We start from the raw sequence: 22,311 nt of genomic DNA, 5'->3' as shown, positions 1-22,311 counted from the left end.
AGTACAAGTACAAAACATTTCATATTCTAGAGAAAGTTCAAGGAATCACAAAATTCTTACTTCAAACCTCAAAATTGAAACACGTTTTAAAAAATAAGTGATTTATTACAAACTGAAACAAACAACACACGTGGGAAGCAAACATTCTCAAAATAATAGAAAGTATAAATATTCAACATGCTCAATATTCTACTATTTCTACTGAAAATTACAGCCAAAACTAGAGCCTGACTCTAGTATTGCACATTTTTTAAACAATTGTTCTTATATGTATACGTTTTTATCAAGCTAAAAATTGTTTGAAAGTCAATACTGGTCATCCAATAATCAGTCAAGAATTAAAAAAAAACTACTTACCTCAACAGAGTAAAAAACAGAAAACAAAATAGAGAATAAGTATGTTATTATTCAAAAAATCGTGTAAATAGAAGAGAGTCTGTGCAACTGTGCCTATCCAAGACCGTGGTCGTCAAAGAACCCTTGCGGAGTTTCCTCCTACAACAAAAAAACACGATAAGAAATTATAAAAAAGAAACACCAATATGAAAGTGGATAAGATAGAAACGAAACTAAAAATTAGTAAAAATAGAATCACATACCTAAAAATTTCGATTTCCTTACACGTTGCACTCCATTTATCCACGTTCATATTGATTGCTACTTTACTGTTGCAAGGCTTATTCCACGACGATAAAGGAACACGAAGGGGTTATTGAAAGTGCACAAATCTACTTATACTTCCGTATATTAAATAATGTAGTACATCTGACCCAATGTTAAACTAAGTAAAAATGTTAGTAAATATATGGCACATGAATTAGTGGCACTAAACGTGAAGAAACATGGAATGGACAACCACAAAGTGCTTCGTATATTTGGTGCAACAATGGAAGTATTGTGGTATAAATGTGATTACTGATTACATAACACAGAAACTGACTGTTAAAACTACTTATCTTATGGCAAGCAAAATTAAGATCCATAGTTAGGTATAAAATTGTGTGTAATTGGACCGAAACAATTATTGCAGTTTCCGAGCAAAAAAATAAAATTTTGATATGACTGTCTTCAGAAAAAAGTGTGGTGTGGCTTCGTTACGATGCTACAGCAAACCAATGTCCCTTAAAGCACCTTCCACCGCTTCATCCTTTAGGAAAGAATAATAAGAAACTATCTATAAACTACGATATTAGTAAATGTTAGTAACATATTTAACATACTAGTTGTCGTAACACGTTAGAAGGAAGCAACAGTTCTAGCACTGCGGAACATCAAGCAACATTAAGCCAAACAGTTGAAATTAAGTCAAACTACAAAAATATGATTGAACTTTTTATTACAACAACAGTTACATCACCTTTATAACTAAACATTCGATAGTATTGTCGTACTGGCCGGAACTCTGATCAATGGTTGGTTTTAATAATACTGAAACGAGCTAAACAAGCAGTCTCATGACAATCACTACTGCTACAAAACAGATATGAATTCATATCTTGTTTTCTTAACAGAAGAGTGGCACTAGATGGTTTCTACTTACACCATGTGAATACATTATTTCATGAATTACACAATCATGCATCATGCTTTTAGTAATATTTAGTAAGTACATGCATTTTAGTCACTTACTAGTTGCTTTTTGTGGCACATTTTCAATTGTCACGCAACTTAATGATCAGAAGATGTAAAAAGCAGCGAATAAGTTTATGTTTTTCGCTTCTCTCTGCACCCACCGATTCTGATGGTGACTATTAAAAATTTGATACCTTGGAATCACATTTGCAAAAATAGACCCTATCTCTAACAAAAAGATCAACAATGTCTTTTGAAGCGTTGGCAACAAGGCTAAAATCTTTGTAGCATTACTTTACGAACATATGGCAATTTGACGATCAATTGTCGTTTAGATCCTTTTGAGTGCACAAAATAAAAGATAACAGGTAACAAAACATTTACATGTCAAGCACGTAGTGATGATTACATTGAGAGTGCAACAGAGCTATTGGAAGAAGAAAGTAAAAGTCTACTAACATTTGGACACTACACCAAATAGACTAGACTAAAAATATATTCATGATTGTCCAAATGTTAGTCCCAACTGATTATAACTCAACATTTCCATGACTAACCTCTTGTAGAAGATCCTGAGCTGCAATGGCTTTGAGAATAGTCTTCTTACTAGTTTCCTGAATTTCCCCTCCTAGTAATAATTCATCAAGAATGAAATATGCCTTCTCAAAATTAAAAATGATGTCCAGTTCACAGACCTGTGGAGGCTGTCTCAAGTCATGTCTCGATTTTTTATAATACTTACGCTGCCAAAGTACTTATCCAGCAACTCCACATATCTATGAATAACCTCTAAAGTCAGTAACTCATTATCATCCTGCTCAATAGCGCAGCAAAAATACAAACTGGCATATCTACAACAACTTCAACTAGAAACCAACAATACAGCTCATTACAACTACCGTTTATAGACAATTTTCAGGTCTCTCCATTCCAGAAAGCTACACATTTTAGGCTTTCGAGCCAATATTGTGGTTATTAGTTCTCTCGTAATTTTTTTCTTTAATTTGTCTGGATGTGCTACATACCATTTCTGTAACCGCAGTTTGCCCTGTCGGCTAAACAACAGCATAAACTGCATCTAAAATTTATACAAAATCATAATTAGTTTCGTGGTTCGTTACGCACCTTTTTAACCTCTCTTTTTGGAGTTTTTTTTCTCACCAAAACTACTTATTTAACCACATAAAAACTGAATTTAGGAACCGAACCGTGCACAGCTCATTAAAACACAAACACAATAAAATCAGGGAAAATGTAAAGAATAAAAAATGACATCAAAGGGAAGTAAAAATTGACGTTTTAACTTGACGTTGACAGTTGTGCGTTCAGTGTATTATTGGTTGCATACCTAAATACTCTTATTTCAAATTCTCAAAAATTTTTAAATAAATAAAACAAATCTTAAAAATTTTGGATTAAAATAATAGTCAGCACATGACAAGACAGATTTTATTCAACTTAAATTTAAAGTGAGGTCAATCCATGGAAAACATTATTTAGGCGCTAACTTTAAACAATTTAGGAAAGCACCAAATTTCTACAGGGTTGTCCCAAAACAGGCGTGCCAAAGTGTCGGTAAGTTGTCAATTAGGGTCCCTGCAGCTTGAGAAAAATATTTAAAAAAATTCATTATCATATTCAGAGTTTTCTAAGCGTAAATTTCTAAGAGTAAATTTGGCAACATGATACATAAAAATATTGTACCCACGTACACATTTCTTTTGTATCCATAGAAATTAGAAGGAACAATGAAGGAGCAAAATTCGACATTTAAAAAGTCAAATGCCAAATTTTGAAGCATTTCAAAATGAATTATAGTATTAGAGATTACTGTGACATGTACCAAATACTTGGTGCTGCTAACGGCAATTTGAGAGTAGCCCAAAGGATGTACCAGCAACGTTATCCTAATCGACGACAACCCTGTCGAGTTACGTTCCAAAGATTGGATCAGCGCGTAAGAGAGACTGGAAGGATAGATTTGGGAGAAAATCACGATAGTGGGAGACCAAGAACCACAAGAACCCCTCAACTTGAAGAAGTTGTTCTTGATCAGGTTGAAGAATTTCCAAATAAAAGCATTCGCCAAATTGCTCGAGAACTAGAAGTCAATTCTAGCTTAGTAGGAAGAATCTTGAGGACGGAGAGATTGCACCCTTATCATTACACACGAGTTCAAGCTCTGGAACCTGACGATTATAATCGAAGGTTGAATTATTGCAACTGGGTAATGAATCAACAGAATCAAAATCCTGAATTTAGTGTACGTAATGTGTTATGGACTGATGAAGCAACATTTACGCGAGAAGGAGTTTTCAATTATCATAATCATCATTACTGGTCCATTGAAAACCCTCATGTGTTCAGAGCAAGTAAACACCAGCAGAAGTTTTCAGTTAATATGTGGGCATGAATTTTAGGAAATCGCTTGGTCGGTCCTTTCATTCTTCTAAATTGACTAAATCACCAAATTTTTTTAGAATTCCTAAATAACGATCTCCAACTTTTTTTCGATGATTTACCTCTAGATATTTTGCGCCAAATGTGGTTCCAGTTGGACGGTGCACCAACTCACCATGCCGGTCCAGTGCGTGAATGGCTAAATACAAATTTTCCTCAAAAATGGATCGGCCAAGCAGGTCCTGTTTATTGGCCGGCCCGATCACCGGATCTCAATCCATTGGATTTTTTCTTTTGGGGACATGCGAAGCAAATGGTTTATGCCACTGTGCCAGAAAGCAGGGAAGAACTCTTGGAAAGAATCTCAATGGCTGCTAATGCATGTTAGATGTTAGAAGATGTTCAGTTAAATAAAATTAGAAGAGTGAATAGGTGTCTTCAAGCCAATGGTCGAAACTTTGAACATTTGCTTTAAACCTTCTAAAATTGAATGTTTTTTTAATGCATTTTTACATAATAAATCTCAAAAGAAACTATTTTTAAAATGGTAGAGGTAATTCTCAAAGACTAACAATAAGTATTTCTTGTTTTATTACGCTTCGTTTCGAAACCTTAACCATTTTCAGCAATGAAAAATTTTATTATCAATGTAAAACGAGAAATACATTCACTGACAAATAGACAATGCACAGTAATAGTGACTGAAGTGATATAATAATAACGCAATAAATAAATATTGAAATTTTACTAGAACGCTGGAAAACACCAAAGGTTCCGATCCACAATGACATAGAGCAAAATGTCCGTAAAATGTTCATTTGGATGCTATTTCACTGTGAACTCCAGGATTCCCACCACTCAGAACAAAACCAGATTTTGAAGGGCTACATAAGACCAGTCAGAGCTTTATGTTATCGCTTTTACCTCTGCCAAATTCAGATACAAATCGCTCGTGGCAAAGCACTTTCCTTTTCTATTTCAGAACAGCAAATACCGCAAATTTTGGTGAAGGAAAACATTGTCAGCTCTTATTGACATACACAACATTGACTTCTATTAACAATGAAAATTTTAATTGTTATGGTTACGACGTAAGGTGGTAAAGCAATGTTGTCAAATGATTTTTCAGGTGAAATCGACACTTAAATCTTCTGAAAGTACAAGAAACAATGTAATAAATTACGCTCAAAAGCATCTTATATCATCCAAAGGTCTTAACAGAACCCAATACATAGCTCTAATAATTTCAAACATAAAAATAAAAGTGTTCAAATGTTGTCTTTTGGAGCCCTGTATCTTAAAAACTACAACAGATTGAATTTTTTCAACACTTTTCTCGGGTTTTTTGAACCTTCACCACCAACGTAGTAAGAATTTGGCACGCCTGTTTTGGGACACCCTGTATATGTATAAAATAAGTTTATTCTTATTTAAAATTGCCAAGCAAATAGTAGTTTAGATATATCATAACTTTGATTTTCTTTAATTAAAAAAATACGCCAAATTTAATTTACCAGGAATTGAAATTTTTAATTTATTTTTATTTTATTTCTATTTCTATTTGGGCAAGAACTTATTGGTAGTATAAATTTAATTACTTAAGAAAACACAAAAAATTTAGAATATATTTATGGAATACTACACAAATCATTCACGCAAGAGAAGACATTAAATCCTGCGTAACTTTTGATATCTTGTTTTTCAATATGCTGTTTGAAATTAAATTGCTGGAAAAGTGGCTCTCATTGCTAGCGATGCCTCCAGAATCTGATTATGTTTTCTTCAAGACCTATTAAAGAGAAGTTCCGTTAGTCGATATCAATAAAACTTCGGAAAACAAGCATTAGAAGAAATTAACCAAAAAGTCAAAACAACTAAACCGATTTACGTGAGAGATGCAACAGACAATAAAAGAAACGCTTAAACCAACGATTGAATATTTCAGATTAAGAATATTTTTTTTGAATTTTTTTTGGATTCGTGCCTAAACTATTTAGACAGTACGTCTCTTTACCTCTTTTTACTTTACGATTACAAGATTCAATCTAACATTACTATAATGTCTGAAAAAAGTTTGAATTTTTCTAGCTCTGTAGTCGTACGTATTTCCAAAAGAGACGTCAAAATGTGAGAGTAATTTAAAATCATGATAAACCTCGCAGTCTTCCCATTCATCACGGCGTCGACACAGGACATTTCCATTTACGTGCAAATCTATTTTTATCGTCTTCTTTCATTTGTCTGACGTGTTACACCCCTAATTTGAAGAAACATAAAATATCCCCTACTTCTACAGGAAAATTATTTTACAAAATCTGTGAAACTAGATAAACTTTGTCTGTATTAAACAAACAAATGTAACGTCCTTAAAGTGGTTATAAACTCAAAAAGAACCGATTAAGGGGTATATGCGCGAAACGGCGCCTTGCGTCGTGACGCTCTCTGGTAATCAATGCAAACTGCGCCCATGCACACCACTTCAGTCGCGGGTTGAACCTCCGTCAGTTGACTTGGGGGCGGCGATCGTTGTCTCTTTGCAAGTTGCATGTCTTAAAGTTAGAAATCGAGAAGGTCGATACACCCATTATTTCTATGAGCACAAGGGTAAGCTTTTCACTGTTTTGAGAACAACGTCCGTAAAATTACTTGTTGTGTAGTGAGAAAAACAACTGTATTTTTAGACGATTCGATTTTCAATCAATTTTTGTTTCGAATGTCGGAACAACTCGTCACGAGATATAGAATTGATAGCTTCTTTATTTCTTTTCGTTCGAAATTCCTGTCAAATGATTTAAATTTGTTTATGTTGATTGTGTGGTTTATATGATAAAAGAGTAGTTTAGAGGTAAACAAATCAATATGGGATAGATCTTAATTAAATTGACTTGATAAATGAACGAACCTTGTTAGTTGTTATCAACTTCTAAAATTAAGTTATGAAAGTCCAGGTTGAAATGGAGTTTTCTACCTTGAACTAACTTATCGTTCTACATTTATCTCGTGCCTTTCAAACTTTTTTCAAAATAAATATGCAAAAGCCATTAATTATACAAAGCTGGAAGTCTTAGCCCACAAACAAAACCATTAATTTTTCTTCTGTTTTCCATTCTCGGACTTAAATTATTTTTCTATTTCAGCATCTACGTGATATTATAATAGAAGATAAAAATCTTTCAATTAAGCTCTGATTAACTGAGATAAATGTAGATCGAAGGTTTCTAGTTCAAGGCAAGACGGAACAATGTAATGGGGTCATTTAGTTTGTCATTATGTCCTGAGCTTAAAGCTCGCTTCAATATCTGAAAATAGCGCAATCCCGCTTCCAATTTCTGCAAACAGTGATTTACAGCTGATAATAAATTGAGGAAAGGTTGAAGCACCTATTAAGTTTATGTATCAAGTGGTCGCTATATAAAGGTCAGTTAGGTCTAATGTGTTTATCTTTATGGTTAGTTGTACAAGATGGTTAATAAATTTGATATTTTTTGAGATTGCAATATTGGAAAAATGTCATTTTGTTGCACAGATTTGGTTGTAATATTGATGAGATGTAACAGTTGTTCAAAAACTTATGACTTATGGGTTACGGATACATTGGAAATAAAGTTTCTAAAACTTGCTTCGGTACAATCTTAATTACTTGCAGGCGTTTATTAAATTTTGAAATTAACAAAATTGCTTCAGATTTGCTAAAAAAATTGTGAACGCTAATACATTTACAAATAAGCCGATTCTTTTTTATTGTTGAAAAACACCTTAACCTACGCACATTGTTATACATTATACAGTTGCTTTGTTGATTACAAAATCAATACTTCTACCTTTTCCATTTTTTATCCAATTTGTGCTTTATATCTTTCCGAATAAAAATTAATTGTTATTATTAATGTATCACATGTGTCTCCATTTGTTAAACGTTTAATTGACAAATTAATAATGTATTTGAGTACCTATTCCAACTTCAATTTTTTAAATAGTGTTCAATGTCTTGTATAATATTTTGGCATCGTTTCAAAGATTGTAATTACATACTTATATTTTTTTTAAATATCGTTATAGCGTAAATGAAAAGATTACCGTTTTAATTAAAATCAACATAATTTTGAATATTAAGACAATAACTTTTTGTCTTAATAGGCAAAAGTAGTAAATTTGTGAAATACAGTTGCTTAGTCCAATCTTATAACTTTTAAAATGATGTTTATAAAAAAATACAGTTAATTATATGACGCTAAGCAAAAAAATCAAATGCATCTTAGCCCATTCAACAAGAACGTGGAAAATAAACAAAAGTTTTGAAATCTTTGTCAAACAAGTAAAAAGAACAATAATAAAGCAGCGTAAAAGATCCGAAATTATTAAAAAAAATTAAACAAAATTTTTTATTTAATATGTGAATAAAATTACAAAAAATGCACAATTCGTATAAAAAAAGCAATTTTATATGCAGTGTAAAATTTTTATATTTTTTTGCCATGCGGAACATTATAACGTTCGCTATTTTGTCCTTAAGTACCTACACAAACAAACATTATGGCAAAAGAGCCTCAAATTTAGTATAACAAGATAAAACAAGTACTAATTTTCATTGGATCAAATTTGCAGTACATTTGGAATTTTGTTCTTGTAGATTTACAAAAAAAAACTTCAAGTCACTTCCGGACTATTATTGTTTTCATTTGTTGTACAAATGACAAAAATATTAAAACTTTAAATTATGTCGATTTCATTGCCTTTCTTAACTAGGCTATCTGCTTAATTGCAAAGAACTTAATTATTTTGCTAAAGTTTAGCCTGCATATTAAATAGCTGAAGCTTTTACACATAAAGTGACCCTGCAATATTGCAAACTCCTCAATTTCATTTATTTCTAATAGAATAATTATTCATCTCGTTACACAAAGTAAATGTTTATGCTTGTTAGACAACAACGCATTTTGTTATCCAAACAGAGAAGCTTAATGCCGTTGTTTGAAAATCTTGGATTTGTTTGTATAGACGAACAGCATTTACCATTGAAACACTGGTGCAGAGTTTAAAATATTTTACTTTTTACCATTGTTTCTTTTTTTTAATAGCGCTAGCCGTACTGCAAATATCTGATAAGAATGATAAGCTACATTAAGTTACATGCTTGTTTGCTATTTCCATTGTATTCCACTGTTTTAAAAACCCGCATGTATGGCCGCTCAACAATGAAATTCCAGCTTCAAAGTTTATACTTTTACCACAAACTTCATATTTCTACCTCACAGCATCTCCACATTTTCAATGCCACAAACTAATAAAACTCTAAACTAACGTTACAGCAAACAATGCGGATTCCATCCAGATCAATACAATTTTATAAATTCCTCCCTTCGGAACCCGACATAAGATTGATTTAACAGTATTAACTCTTTGTGATAGGTAGATCAATGGTGAGATGCCCAATGAATCTTCAAAGGCACTCCTCTGAGGTGCCATGACGCGCGACGGAGACATCCCAACCATTTTTAATCCTCGTGGTAGAAACCGTGCCCCTAGTGTTCTTGTGACTGATGAAGGAGTTGCCAATGGACCATTTGCCCACGCTGACTCTGTCAGCAGTCAACAAGAACCAATCGAAACATCATCGCCAACAGCTCCTACAGGATTGGCAGCCAGGATTAAATCGTGTTCCGTTTCTTTTTGTTCCAAATCAGCGCGCAAAGTAAGTGAAATTATTGATTGCGATAAATTTTACATGAACGGGTAATAAATTAATTTTACAGCGGAAGCGCGTATTTTTATCGCAGCCTCTTGTTCACGTCTTAAATAAAAATGTCATATTTTGTTATGAATTGTGTCTTCGCTTTTATGTCGTGTATGCCACGAACTCTCAAGCATCGATCTTGCAAGAGTCAGTCATTATTAATCCCAGATCGTTCGAGCATAAGTCAAACAAAGTGCTGCAACACGTTTTTTAGCACGATCAATAGTTTAGGAATACAATTGATTTTTTGTTGCTGCAGGAAATCCTAAAATAATCGTTTTGAAACTAGCTTATATAACGGATAATTTTATGTCGATCCTTAATTAGAAAACGGGAAATGTATCTACTGAAAACTTAATGTCTTGAATCAATTTAATTTAGCCGCTTTTATTACAGACGTAGTAGATATGTGTATTGTGTTGTAATTCAATACAAGCACTTTTCTACATCAACTCTGACGTCAGAAATCAATCAAACTATTAAATTCTTATAGCAGTATCGAATTATAGACTGTTATTCATAATTCAGGCCTATCGTGGCACCTAAATTTAGCCTAAATATTAGCCAAGCATTATTATAATTCCATCTACTTTTTATACTTTACTTTAGATTACGAAATCAAGATAGAATCAAAAGCGTGGTTGCAATAAAAAATTGCAACATTTAAGTTCATTGTTATTGCGTGATTTTAATATTTTGTATCGTGACTCTGTACGTAGGTATACGTGTATGAAGTAATTTTCTTTTCAATATAAAAACGTGCAACTTAAAAAAAATTATGGGCGTTTTAGAAAAAATTATTTATTTTTTTTTCGTATTTTTGCAGCATAATTTCTGCAATGGTTTAAATTTTTATAACTTGCACATTTAATAGTATCGAAGAAACATATTTTCCAACCGAAAACGATGAAATCAGAAAACTAATCGACACGCATTACTCAAAAATCACGCGAGCTTAACTAGCACAAGTGGCGAAGCAAATAAAATTTACTGATAATAATGTGGATTGCGCTGCTCGTGTTTACACACAAAACTACGAATAAAGAAGTGGATTTCAACTAACTCTAACTAATTACACTTTTATGAATCAGCTAGTATTGTTGGTCCCAACAATAATAAAATGCAAGTATTAATCACGAGCGCCTGAGAAATTAATTTAAATTTGCTTTGAAGTAATCGCTGGTCGTAAATATTCTTTAAGCATACCCAATGTGATTAATTTCGCACTAAAAACGGAAAGCACTTTCTCCGCTGACTGGAATCGAATACTCCGAACACGAAATGTTTCAGGTTCATGTTTATATGCAGGACACAACGAGATCCATAAATTATTATAACGTTAAAACGGATTATTGTTATGTGATAAGTTTGGTGGAGGCGCCGGGAGAGTAGCAGCTGCAAGTGCGTCGTGCGTGCTTTTAACTAATTAACTAAGCAGTTATAGCTCGTAATCTTTAATTATAGCTTTGCATAATGTCGGCTCCTTTTATTTCAAGGTAAAATAAGATGTCCTGGTTCTGTTTCAGATTTATTTTGGGATATGGGTGACAATATGCGTGACTGCGTCGTGGGTAGGGGCCACGCATTGTATCAAATATTTGTATCTAAGAAGACCAATATTGGATGTCAATGATGATCCGGTTTTGGTGCCTCATGACACAACCGGACTCAATATGACGGCTCTTCAGAAACAGTATGTACGTATCCGATCCGTAAAGTTACCACAAGAGTTTAATAGTTGATTCTGACCGCAGACCGCATCATATCAAGCACCTTTTTTTACAACGTGGTTTGTTACCAATTGGACTATGCTCTTCTTTCCGTTGTATTTTATAAGCCGTCTCAGTTCCAAACGGTGCAAGTCCGCATCCGACATCTTCTCGGAGAGTATACGTGGCTACAGGGATAAGGGTTTCACCGCAGGTTTGTTCCCACAGGACTAGCGCGGACTGTGACCCTAATTTCTTTTACCAGGGAGGTTTATGACCAGATGCAGTTTATTTTGCCTACTTTGGGTAGGCACAAACTACATGTACATTTTATCCTTAAAAATCCTTCTGGCTACTGACGTCATGGCTCTCTTTGCAACAAATGTCTCCTTTGTGTATCTCTTATCGTGGGTGATTCTCCACGAGCAGTTCGTTGGGATAAGAGTAAGTCGATTTTACAAGTTTGTGTGAAATTTTAATGTTTTCATACAGATAATGGCTGTGATTATTTGCGACACGGGAGTAGCTTTGTTGGCCTATATGGATGGTATAACCGGAAGCCCAACTCTAAGTGGCGTGGTCTTAGCAACATCCTCAGCCGCAGCATCAGCAGTTTATAAAGTGTTGTTCAAAAAAATTATCGGAGACGCTACTTATGGACAAGTGGCTTTATTCTTCTCGCTTATAGGAATGCTGAATGCGGCTTTATTATGGCCTCTAAGTCTCGGATTGTTTTTAACAGGAGTGGAAAGTATGCACTGGGATAAATTACCATGGCCTGCGCTGCTTACCGCCAGTTCTCTTTCTCTAGGTGAGTTATGATAGAAGCCCCATTTTCTTTTGTGTCTTATCTTAATACGAGTCTGCCGTAAAAGACGTAATTTTCGGGTAAAAACGAAGTCGGGTAATGTAATTTATAGTCGATAGAGAAATGTCGACGTACGCTGAATATAAAGTTTTTAAGGCGACGGAACAGATTTACTATTTTCTTAAAACCAGCTAAAACACCGCAGTCTTAATTTTACTATTCTCCAGCCGGGCCTACAGTTAATTAAGTAGTTCCCTCCAGGCTTTTTCTCTGCGGAAGATTTTCCGCTTCTGCAAATACCTACAAACGTGTGACCTTGTGATTATTCCAATTTCCGCTTCATTTGAACTACTGAGTACAGAAACTAATTCTATCTTTTGCAATTTTTTTTGGAAACGTAAGCTGCTTTATAATGCATTAATACAGCGAATGCGGGAAATTGCTGGAATAAATTTCAAGGAAGAATAGCAACCAAGGGAGCTGTAGAGACCTTCGGGATGACAGCCCTAATAACCATACATCATCCGAGTTGGGTCTTTCTGACAATTCATTTACAATGTTCCTTTTTGTAACAATTTGGGAGCTTTTTTTTTTCGTGATTTTCAGCTAGTCATTCGACGCACTTATTGAAATATTGGAGGAAATCTTTTGTTAATAATAAGAATCGAGAAAATGGAGATGACAATATAGTAACCAATCAGGATTTTTCGGATATCGCCTAACTGCGCTTTTGAATACTTGCCAATATTCTGTCTAGCTCATTATCCCCATCCATAAATTAATTAATCAATAGATACTGCGGAAACCATCAGTTTCTACAAACTAATACAAGTTGGGATAACTAATTAACGACTATGTTGATGAGCAAATGTGTCATTACCGAAGACAATTTACTTTCAAATCTCCATAAAGTGAGATATGCATAAATTCATTCTTCCACAAGTTTTGTCGTTAAATCGCGCAAGCTTCAATTTAGTATTCTGCCGCTATAAAATATGAACTGAATTTTTAAAAGAGCGCAGCACAGTAAATGTATAAAACCAAAAAACCGTAAGTTTTTTATCTGTTTCAGTTGCCAATTTACTGGGTAATTTTAGTGTTGCCCTGACCTACGACTTGTTCATTACGTTAGGACTTATAACAGCGGTCCCAGTCTCTGCAGGTAAAATAATTTAGCAATAATGTTTACAGAGGTTTAATATTAAATTAATGGAGAGTTTTATAGCTTTCCGCCCAGCAGTGCTACGAAAACTATTAAACTAAATGTTCTACATTTTATTATCACCAAACACATTCAGCACATTTTATTTTTACAGCTCTAGATGTGGTGCTCTATGGTGCTAACTTTGAAGGAATGAAACTGGCGGGGATGATTCTGATCGCCGTCGGATTTTTCCTCGTGATGTTCCCCGACAATTGGCCTGATTACATAACAAGACTCTTAAGGTAAGTCTCACCTTCAACGTCAACAAAATGAAAAAAACAAGGTCAACTTTACAGCAGTCGATAGTAACTTTAATTAAAGTAATTCTTTAGATAGCCATTCGAACCCTTCGTACAATCCATTGCCCTTGAGCGCGCAAGTACTTTGAACATGCCACTTGTGCCCTTTTATCGAACCGAGTCGCAGTTTTTCAATGATCTCACTCATTGTCATCGATATGGGTAGATCTTGTTTGTTTGCGAGCACCAATAATGCAGCATTTTGCAATTCGTGTTCGAACACGAGACTTTGAAGCTCTTTTGCGGCTTCATAGATTCGATCGTGATCGCTTGAATCAACTACGAAGATGATCCCTTGGGTGTTCTGGAAGTAATGCCGCCAAAGACGCCGAATTTTGTTCTGGCCGCCTACATCCCAAACCGTGAATGTTATGTTTTTGTATTCCACCATTTCCACGTTAAAGCCGATTGTTGGTATCGTTGTTACTATTTCTCCAAATTTTAGTTTGTACAGAATTGTTGTTTTGCCGGCGCCATCTAAACCGATCATCAAAATGCGAAGTTGCTTTTTAGAGAAAAGTTTGTGGAATAAACCCGAAAGTGTCAAACCCATGTCTATGGAATAGTTCGATGTCAATAAAAACTTGACGTCTGATGTTTTAGAAATTAGTTTATTCATTTTAAGTAATGAAAAATCTTCGATCAGCTAATTTCATTCAATCCCAAAAAAATAAAGATTTATCGACTGCTGTAAAATTTCTCGTCTCTGCTGGTCTAAACCTATCATTTTCTTTTCCCACTGTTTCACCACATGCTCATTCTCGAGTGGTAAATAGTAATCAATACTACAAACAAAACCAATTTAGTGCCGTACCGCAGCTTAATTGGACCTAAAATTTTAATTTTGCAGAAAATCCACACGATTCTTCCAAGGGAAGGTTTGTTTTTATGCTAGCTAAAAACTACTGCTAATGAGAATTTTTTTTATTTTGACTAATTTGCAATCATTAGTTTTATTTTCGAACAACATTGCTAGATTAGCTCAAATATGGTGGGTTTGAAGAGACCAGGCATCATATTTGAGACTGTTTTATAAATAAACATATGCTTAATTAGCAAAGTGAAGAATCGCTCGGTAATTCATACTCCTTTTTCTCTGTTAGAAACTTTAGACGATTAGCATGATTTCTACGGCTTTTTATGTTTCATTATTTCACTTTCGCATTTTTCAACACTTAAATTAATGTTTGATTAATTATTGCATTTGGGTAATTGCTATTCCATTACATTAACGATCCTGACTATTAAAATTCTACTAAAAGCTTTATACTCCCTTGTTGCAGAAATATCATCCTGTTGAGTCACAGTGCCAGGTAAGATTCTTCATTGGAAATTTCTCCTCTGCACGCTTTCCTCATTTTATTGTTATCTATTTGTCGTGACGTTTTAATATTTTTCCATTATTTCATTTCTTGATTAAGACACAAAATACACTTGACACAAACATCACACAAATACTGTGGAGATGTAGGCAGTCATGTAGAGTTATCTAATTTTAGATTTAGTTAATGTTCGGTAGGAGTGCCAATAAGTTTCAAAGTTGATGCATATTAAATCTTGATGAGCGACATGTTGGAAATTTAAAAATTATACCCGAGAAGAGGAACAATGAAGAAATAAAAACAAGTTAAAGTGCGAATTTTTTTCTCGTAATCATAACAATGACATGTCGCCATCGAATTTCCGTAGAAAATTGTAGAATCAGAAATTTTAGTTTGGTAGAAACAACTTCATTTACTGATAGAGTGCATTTATCATTTCGTATTTTAACATTTTGATTATTGAAAATGCCCAAATACTGTGTCTTGTAGTAATCTGGTTTTCTTTTTTAATTTATAGTATGCCAACCCCAAATAGGGGTAAAAAACGTGAATTAATGTATGTATGTGTAGTGTGTTGCGTCATTCTCCTCATGCTGTACAAAATACGATAGAAATGTAAAGACATAATGTTAAAGTAGATTTAGTAATATGACAATCCCTTTAGATGACAATAAATTTTTATGTCCTTTTGGTTTAGCTACTTTAAAATGATTAGACTTAGTAAACCCGCATTTTTATGTATTCCCTTTGACAACAACACTCAAACACATTACACACAATTCTTGGTTTTGGCACATTCTATTTTGTACGTTGTCATGAAAGGTAGGTTTCATTTTGGTTTGCATGGACCCACTCTATTACTGCTGATTGTTTCTTTGGACACTCACACTTTGCGGCAAACCATGCTCAAAAAATCAGTGCAACAAACAATACATTCAAATTTAATGACAATAAAATGTGTTTTATGTTGCAAAAAACCATTACTGATGCTTTTTATCATAACTCCAGTATTGTGACAAATTAGCCGCTGTAAAAAGCACGTAATCTTCTAACGTAGTATGATTGTTCTTGTTCATTGTGTTGTTTCTTTTGCCTCGTTGTTTGTGTGATATGTGGTCTAATGGTGCTGGTACCCTAATGGTACCTCATTGGCACCAAAGGCCATCCTTCTGCAAGCGAGAGGATCTACATCTGCCCCCGAATCATTAACACCCTCACGACGAATTTTGTAAAATGTGAGTCGTCTTTCTTAGTACTCTGTAGAACGACACTATGTTGATGCTTGCATGTTCTTAGTTCTTTAATATGGTAATATATGGACAAGACTGCAACTATCGAAATTTTATTTTGAGGAAATCAAGCACTAAGCATCAACAAAAACTGACTGTTAGCACTACATTGATGTTTGGTGACAATTTCCAAACTCCTTCCACACCCCCTTTGCATGCACATGTCTGAGATCCTCACGTTACCCTCCCGAGATGAACGCATGACCTCTTTTATATAAAAAACGAAAACACAGGTGGAGCAGGCGGAATCGGCATGGGATGCAGGGAGGTCATCGCCGAGACGTGGTGGATTATCGTACAGGTTATATACGTTCGCACCTGAGGTCGCCTTCGGGTAGAGTAAGGTGACCGAATCCAAACCCGCCGGTGGATGTGACGGAATATCTGCTCACTTCTTTATTATAGAATTAGAGGTTTTAGATTATAAGTATAAAAACCGACTGCGCAAAAGTTCATGTGCGGAGCATGCAGAACGCCTAATTTTGGTGGAGGCGCTCGGTGATTTCTTCTAATGCTCTTCTTCTCAATTTTAACTGAACATTTGTACTTCACTAAATTCAGGTAAGGTTCACTAAAATTTCTTAGATACTATAAGAAATTAGCTGCAATTTTTGTGTTAAATTCTGTACAAATGTTTAGTCACAACAAAAAAAGTAATAGGGTCCAATTCCATTTCTTTTAAAACGATCATGTTTCCGTCGCTTTTGAAAAGAAACTAAAGCAATAAAATTGTAAATAAATATTTTACATTATGTTTATGAGACGAATTTGTTTAAAATTTTGCCAATGTTGTTTTGTTCTAAATGTTTAATATCTCATTACATATAACTAAACCCCGGAGTGAAATAGTAGAACCCTACTAATAAATATCACGTTGTATGTATGTTTAGTACATAATCAACAACCTACTCTTTGTGTAATTAATCAATGTTAGGGGTTAACACTGTTATCTATATCAAATTTCTATAGATTTAACTAAAATAGTACCTTAAAAGAACACCCAATCATGTAAAAATAAGTTAATCAAAACTCCAAAGCGTGTTCTGAAATTAGAACGATAAATATGTGAACTGTTTGTATATTTTTTATTTATTGTTAAATTAAATGTACCATATAATATGGACTTTGTTTTAGATCTCCCTCAATTGATTTATAAGTGTCCGACATAATTTAGTGATTTGACATCAAAACAATGATTTAGCGCTTTTGGAAATCTCAACTATAAATCAAATAAAATACAGAAATCAATATCCTATTTTCGGTTGGTAGAGAACATTTCTTGTATCCGCGGGAATCGGTACTTGACAGGAGACCGATGCTGATTATTAATGGAGGAGAAAACAAGGCGACACAAAGAAAAAGTTAACTGAAAATTTATAATGCTCATTTAATAGAAGTACCAGAGTTTATGTAAAAATATATTTTTATTGTATGTGGTCTGGTTCGGGAAATTTAATAACTAAATGGACGTGGATTGTGTTGCTCAATATCATCGTAAAATCGATTTAATAAAAAAATAGAAACAAAACAACCAAAGAAACTCCAAAACTAGCAATTTTCATATATTCTTATATCCAGATGACCTCTGCAACAATTAGTACACATAATCGAGGTTCTACTGTATATAGATTCTGGTGGTTCTGTTAAAGAAGCATTTCTAATCGAATTTGAAAATTCCAAAATTGAAAGAAAGAAATTTCAAGGAAACCAACTTATTTATAATAAAAACAACCTTGAAAGTGAAAGTCATCGAATGTCACCTCGGAAGCTTGTTTTTCTACCTTTACTTACGCAATCATATAATCGAGTTTTAGATCACAAAACAAATTTCTTGCCCTCTCAATCTCGATTTGTGTTTGTTTATTGCAAATTATTCTATCGCAGCAATATTGCATAAAAACAGGGTTTAACTCTGGAGGAAACTTTTATTATAAACACAAAATATCAGTTTACAAATCAAACGGAATTGTTGAAGTACAGTGTGCTACCACAAACTATTGTAGTGACGGTAAAAACTTGTATAAAAAAGAATAAAATTTCACGCTGGAACTCCACTGCAAACACATAACAAACACTAAGAGAAAACTGCAAACACACTCCAAAAATTACAAAAAATTAAAGTTCATCATGTCCAACATGCTGTTTAACAAAATCGTACAAATCTTCTAACGTCCTGCTTCCGCTATATTCGGATATTTTATCGCCGTTTTTGTACAGAAAAATTGTTGGAAAACCTTCAACCTAAAACAGAAATTTTCACTTTGCAATAATTTTGAATTGTGTTGACTCACCTCCTGCTCGTTACAAAGATCTTTATTTATATCAAGAGTACAGTCAACTTTGACAATATTAACACCAGCATCACCAATAAACTTTTTCCCTAAGTCATCCCATGTGGGGGCTAAACGTTTACAGTGCCCACACCATGGAGCAAAAAATTTGACAAAGGTAACACCACTCTCAACACCATGTTTGAAATTATCTCCATTAAGAACACCCACAGTTTCGCCTTCTTGAGAAGAAGGTTTACCACTTTCTTTGTTGACTTCTGTAGATCCCACCATTTTGTTCACATATAACTTTAGATCTTCATGAGACCTGTCGCCTTGGTATTTATCAACCTAACATTTATACTGTATTAATTAAGAGTTAATAAAACATTGAGAGCATACTTTCTTCCCATCTTCAATCCACAGCAGTGTTGGGTATCCTTTAACTTCAAACTGATTGCAAATAGTTCTATATTGAGTACAATCAACTTTTGCAATAGAAATACTGGAATCAAATTCTAGAGATTTAGCTAATTCTTCCCAAACTGGTGCCAATTTCTACAAAATAAATGTGGGAAGATGTTTAAATGTTGTCTTTTAGGATAGTACCTGACAGTGTCCACACCATGGAGCGTAAAACTTAATAAAATGCTTTCCTGAAGCCACAAAGTTTTCAAAGTTGTCCTCATTTAGTTCAACAAGTCCACTCATTGGTTGTGGAGGTTTAATTTCAACATGGTCTTCCTCACCCTAAGACTTGTCAGTCATACCAATAATAAAACTTTTATGATAAATTACCTCTCTCAATTGTTCATTGATAAAAGTAGTCAATGTGGGCAAATCTCTAGTACCTCTGAACTTTACACCTTCTGAAGAACCAACTTTAAAGAACTTGAGAGTTGGATAACCTGTCACATCATGTTCTGAACACAATGAGCTATCTATAGTACAATCAACTTTAGCAATCTTAATGTTACTGTCGTCTTCATTTAACATTTCTGCAAGTTGCTCCCAAGTAGGCCCAAGTCTCTGACAATGACCACACCTAAAGAAAGGCACTAAGATATTGAAATAAGGTTAGGCCGGCTTACCAGGGGGCGTAGAACATGACAAAGTGGTTCTTTTTTGGTAGTTCTTGAGCAAAATTTTCGGTGGAATATTTAATTGTGTGCACGTCATCCTCGTGGCAGAAAACGGTTACAAAAAGCGTAAAATAAATTATAATTGACACTTTTGAAGACATTGTGAAATTGGAGTCTTGGTTTCACTAATGGAAATTCATGAAAAGAGCTTTATCACAGCCGAATATAAACAACGTTGATTGGAAAGAGAATGACAAGCTGACAAGCAGAAATTTGAGTGCCGGATCAAAATCCACCTCCAAAATTTCAGGCTCGCCAACTAAACAACATTACAAGTCACTGTTTTAAACATTTGTTCGGTAGGCAAAGAAACTGCAACGTCACGTCGTTTCTTAACTGACACGTTTACGACCTTCATGCGGTCAGCATTCCGACGGCGGCATCGTCCCTTTGATTAAAACATGCAATAACTTAAATATACATTGTTATCTAAAGTCTTTTGTTTATTTAAATAGTAATCAATTCACAACTGATAACAGTTCTTGGTCTTATTACGTTTATCACCATCAAAAAACATGAACAAAAAAGTAAAACCTCCTTCTAAACGATTATTTTTACAATTTAAAGAAAAATTACTGCGATTGGCTTCTAGAAAAAATGTACAGAACACTATTGACGATATAAAAAGATACAAATTTACAAGTATCAAAAGACACTTTACAATTCATCATGTACATCTTCTGCATCACTAGAAATTTCTCTACAAGCTGCAGGAGTAACAAATTCAAACAAGTATTCACATCTATTAGGTTCAGATACAGAAGTCACTTTATTTTCAATACCACACACAACTTTCACTCTGGAAGATCTCTGAGGGCCATTCCAGCAAGACTGGCCTCTATCATACAACATGGACTCATACTTGTTGTCTTCAGGCCCACTCCAAGAGCCCCAAGCACCTAATCTGGTTTCAGATGCCCCTGATTTGGGCTGCTGCGTTGTTTTATCAAATGGACACAGCTTGTAAATGTATTCATGGTCAGAGTACTCAAAACATTCTCCTTCTAAAGTTCCAAATTCTTCTTCTGGACCAAAATCTTTCTCTAAGTACTCTTGGATGCTTTTAATTTCAGATTCTATGTCCCTTACTGCTCTTTCCGCATCAGAAAATTCACTTCTTGCAGAAGTAGCTTGGTCTACTAATTTTTGTGTTTCATCATCATAAGGCAAATTTGAAGGCTCATCTTGATGTTGTTCAGGTTGGTATGGAACATCTTCTGTTTCTTCTTGTTCTTCTTCATCATCAGCGGGACCTTCATCTTGATCTTCCTCTTCTTCTTCTCCAGGGTGCATGTCATCAGCTTCAGAAGGAGCTTCTTCTTGGGTTACTGGTGGTTTAAAAAGACCAGCATCCATCATTAGGTAAGGTTTGATATTAGGCCAAGAATCTGTGATGAATTTTTCCAAGTCCACAGATTCTTCATTGTTCAAGAAATATTTGGCTTCTTCTATTGACACTGTAATAAAATTAGAATTAAAGGAAAATTCACAATTTGATAAAAAAATACCTTCTCCATTCCTATCTTTATCAAAAGTTTGTCTAGTTTGCAGCTCAGAAATGTCCACAAGTCCATCTTGATTTGAATCAAATTGAGCAAAGGTTTGCGTGGCTTCTTCCCTAGATTTTGCGGCTTCTGCTTCAGCTTTCCTCTTTTTTTCTTCTTCCTCTAATTTACGATACAGCTCAAGAGCCTTGTTCTCCAAAGCTTCAATTTGATCCTTGAGTTGTTTTTTCTCAGCTTTCACCTTTTCAGCTTCCTCTTTGTGTTTCTCCAGCTGCAGCAACTTCTCTTTCTTCTCCTCTTTCAACTGGGCACCTAAAACATTCTCAAGGATTAAAATCCAAGTTAATTATCTTCTCTGTACCTCTTTGACTGAGTTCAGCTTTTAAGTGTTTACCCGCTTTTACCAACTCTGCCAACTTTTGAGCTTCTTCTCTTGCGTATCGCCCCAATTGCGTACAGATATTGGGGCACGTAGTTACAGTATTTCCACTATACTCGTCACTGCCATCACAGCAATCACACACGCCATCATTCACGCGACTTGACGCTAAATTTAATGGTTTATGTCCAGCGTTGGTACAATAAAAAATCCCATTGGGACAAGCGGACGTTCCTGGTTCGTCACTACCATCAAGACAGTCACAGTAATCATCATTTACCTGAGAAAAAGGTATGGTTTTGCTGTTATCAAAACATAAAAAATTCCGATCTGGACTGTATAAAGAAGCCCTGGATAATGAGACACCTCGGGGCCTTGGGACTTCTGAGTTACATATCACACTTAATAGGCTCGTAAACGTAAGGAATATAACAGAAATTTCAAAATGTTTCACTAGTAGCTCCATCACGTTCTTTCTGTACCGGTACAAAACGCTGACATTTGCTGCCATCAGCACATGCGCAATAGTAAAAGACACGTCAGTTTTAAGTTGTCATTGCTGTCACTGAGAAGTACACTAATTATAACGTTTACTCCGTTAGATTTCGTAGTGAAATTAACTCCGGCCATGTACTTTTATCTAGGGGAATTTCATGTTCCGACAAGGAACTGTCAAAT

General features: G+C 34.5%; 4 protein-coding genes and 1 pseudogene across 8 annotated transcripts; 1 reads left to right on the top strand and 4 right to left on the bottom strand.

The window, feature by feature from the left end:
• Nucleotides 1-84: 84 nt before the first annotated feature.
• Nucleotides 85-2,904, bottom strand: LOC148172912 (AP-1 complex subunit sigma-2). 4 transcript variants are annotated; one of them, XM_088038339.1, is made up of 5 exons: nucleotides 2,698-2,904; nucleotides 2,472-2,650; nucleotides 2,315-2,423; nucleotides 2,130-2,267; nucleotides 85-495 (listed from the first exon to the last, which is right to left on the bottom strand). In XM_088038339.1, exons 2-5 carry the CDS (start codon nucleotides 2,648-2,650, stop codon nucleotides 451-453), a joined length of 471 nt encoding a protein of 156 aa, XP_087894465.1. In that variant the 5' UTR covers nucleotides 2,698-2,904; the 3' UTR covers nucleotides 85-450. The 4 variants fall into 4 exon arrangements, with proteins under 4 accessions (XP_087894465.1, XP_087894464.1, XP_087894466.1 ...); XM_088038338.1 differs by having other exon boundaries at nucleotides 2,707-2,904; XM_088038340.1 differs by lacking the exon at nucleotides 85-495 and adding an exon at nucleotides 1,011-1,147 and having other exon boundaries at nucleotides 2,707-2,904.
• A 3,543-nt stretch (nucleotides 2,905-6,447) lies between these two features.
• On the top strand, nucleotides 6,448-17,454 carry LOC148172910 (solute carrier family 35 member F3). 2 transcript variants are annotated; one of them, XM_088038317.1, is made up of 11 exons: nucleotides 6,448-6,576; nucleotides 9,382-9,664; nucleotides 11,233-11,403; nucleotides 11,461-11,629; nucleotides 11,681-11,859; nucleotides 11,908-12,226; nucleotides 13,296-13,385; nucleotides 13,540-13,669; nucleotides 14,577-14,604; nucleotides 15,010-15,039; nucleotides 16,571-17,454. In XM_088038317.1, exons 2-11 carry the CDS (start codon nucleotides 9,437-9,439, stop codon nucleotides 16,673-16,675), a joined length of 1,449 nt encoding a protein of 482 aa, XP_087894443.1. In that variant the 5' UTR covers nucleotides 6,448-6,576; nucleotides 9,382-9,436; the 3' UTR covers nucleotides 16,676-17,454. The 2 variants fall into 2 exon arrangements, with proteins under 2 accessions (XP_087894443.1, XP_087894444.1); XM_088038318.1 differs by lacking the exon at nucleotides 14,577-14,604.
• Nucleotides 13,743-14,279, bottom strand: LOC148172911 (ADP-ribosylation factor 4 pseudogene; annotated as a pseudogene).
• Nucleotides 17,455-18,242: 788 nt separating the features above from the next.
• Nucleotides 18,243-20,023, bottom strand: prtp (thioredoxin domain-containing protein pretaporter). The gene is made up of 6 exons (XM_088038325.1): nucleotides 19,699-20,023; nucleotides 19,406-19,652; nucleotides 19,217-19,357; nucleotides 19,010-19,165; nucleotides 18,629-18,958; nucleotides 18,243-18,578 (listed from the first exon to the last, which is right to left on the bottom strand). Exons 1-6 carry the CDS (start codon nucleotides 19,848-19,850, stop codon nucleotides 18,453-18,455), a joined length of 1,152 nt encoding a protein of 383 aa, XP_087894451.1. The 5' UTR covers nucleotides 19,851-20,023; the 3' UTR covers nucleotides 18,243-18,452.
• Nucleotides 20,024-20,171: 148 nt separating this feature from the next.
• On the bottom strand, nucleotides 20,172-22,229 carry GCS2beta (glucosidase 2 subunit beta). Its single transcript, XM_088038313.1, has 3 exons — nucleotides 21,616-22,229; nucleotides 21,258-21,566; nucleotides 20,172-21,206 (listed from the first exon to the last, which is right to left on the bottom strand). The coding sequence occupies exons 1-3, from the start codon at nucleotides 22,142-22,144 to the stop codon at nucleotides 20,407-20,409; spliced, it is 1,638 nt and encodes a 545-aa protein (XP_087894439.1). The 5' UTR covers nucleotides 22,145-22,229; the 3' UTR covers nucleotides 20,172-20,406.
• Nucleotides 22,230-22,311: the final 82 nt, after the last annotated feature.

The sequence above is a fragment of the Gnatocerus cornutus genome, chromosome 6 (genome assembly GCF_029298725.1).
Source record: "Gnatocerus cornutus isolate USDA-ARS CGAHR chromosome 6, icGnaCorn1.1, whole genome shotgun sequence".
Lineage (NCBI taxonomy): Eukaryota > Metazoa > Arthropoda > Insecta > Coleoptera > Tenebrionidae > Gnatocerus > Gnatocerus cornutus.
This window is presented reverse-complemented; position numbering and strand designations above follow the sequence as displayed.

Bases quoted from the DNA above. Each gene is read 5' to 3' on its own strand.
- GCS2beta (XM_088038313.1), bottom strand. From the start codon at position 22,144: ATGGCAGCAAATGTCAGCGTTTTGTACCGGTACAGAAAGAACGTGATG. The intron at 21,567-21,615 runs GTACAGAGAAGA...AGAATGTTTTAG, and splicing joins AGCTGAACTCAGTCAAAGAG to GTGCCCAGTTGAAAGAGGAG. The intron at 21,207-21,257 runs GTATTTTTTTAT...ATTTTATTACAG, and splicing joins TAAAGATAGGAATGGAGAAG to TGTCAATAGAAGAAGCCAAA.
- LOC148172912 (XM_088038339.1), bottom strand. From the start codon at position 2,650: ATGCAGTTTATGCTGTTGTTTAGCCGACAGGGCAAACTGCGGTTACAG. The intron at 2,424-2,471 runs GTAGTTGTAATG...AAGTTGTTGTAG, and splicing joins CTGAAAATTGTCTATAAACG to ATATGCCAGTTTGTATTTTT. The intron at 496-2,129 runs GTTAGTCATGGA...TTTTTGTTGTAG, and splicing joins CTCAGGATCTTCTACAAGAG to GAGGAAACTCCGCAAGGGTT.
- prtp (XM_088038325.1), bottom strand. From the start codon at position 19,850: ATGTCTTCAAAAGTGTCAATTATAATTTATTTTACGCTTTTTGTAACC. The intron at 19,166-19,216 runs GTACTATCCTAA...TTTATTTTGTAG, and splicing joins CATGGTGTGGACACTGTCAG to AAATTGGCACCAGTTTGGGA. The intron at 18,959-19,009 runs GTATGCTCTCAA...TATAAATGTTAG, and splicing joins GGATTGAAGATGGGAAGAAA to GTTGATAAATACCAAGGCGA.
- LOC148172910 (XM_088038317.1), top strand. From the start codon at position 9,437: ATGACGCGCGACGGAGACATCCCAACCATTTTTAATCCTCGTGGTAGA. The intron at 11,860-11,907 runs GTAAGTCGATTT...GTTTTCATACAG, and splicing joins AGCAGTTCGTTGGGATAAGA to ATAATGGCTGTGATTATTTG. The intron at 15,040-16,570 runs GTAAGATTCTTC...ACGAAAACACAG, and splicing joins CTGTTGAGTCACAGTGCCAG to GTGGAGCAGGCGGAATCGGC.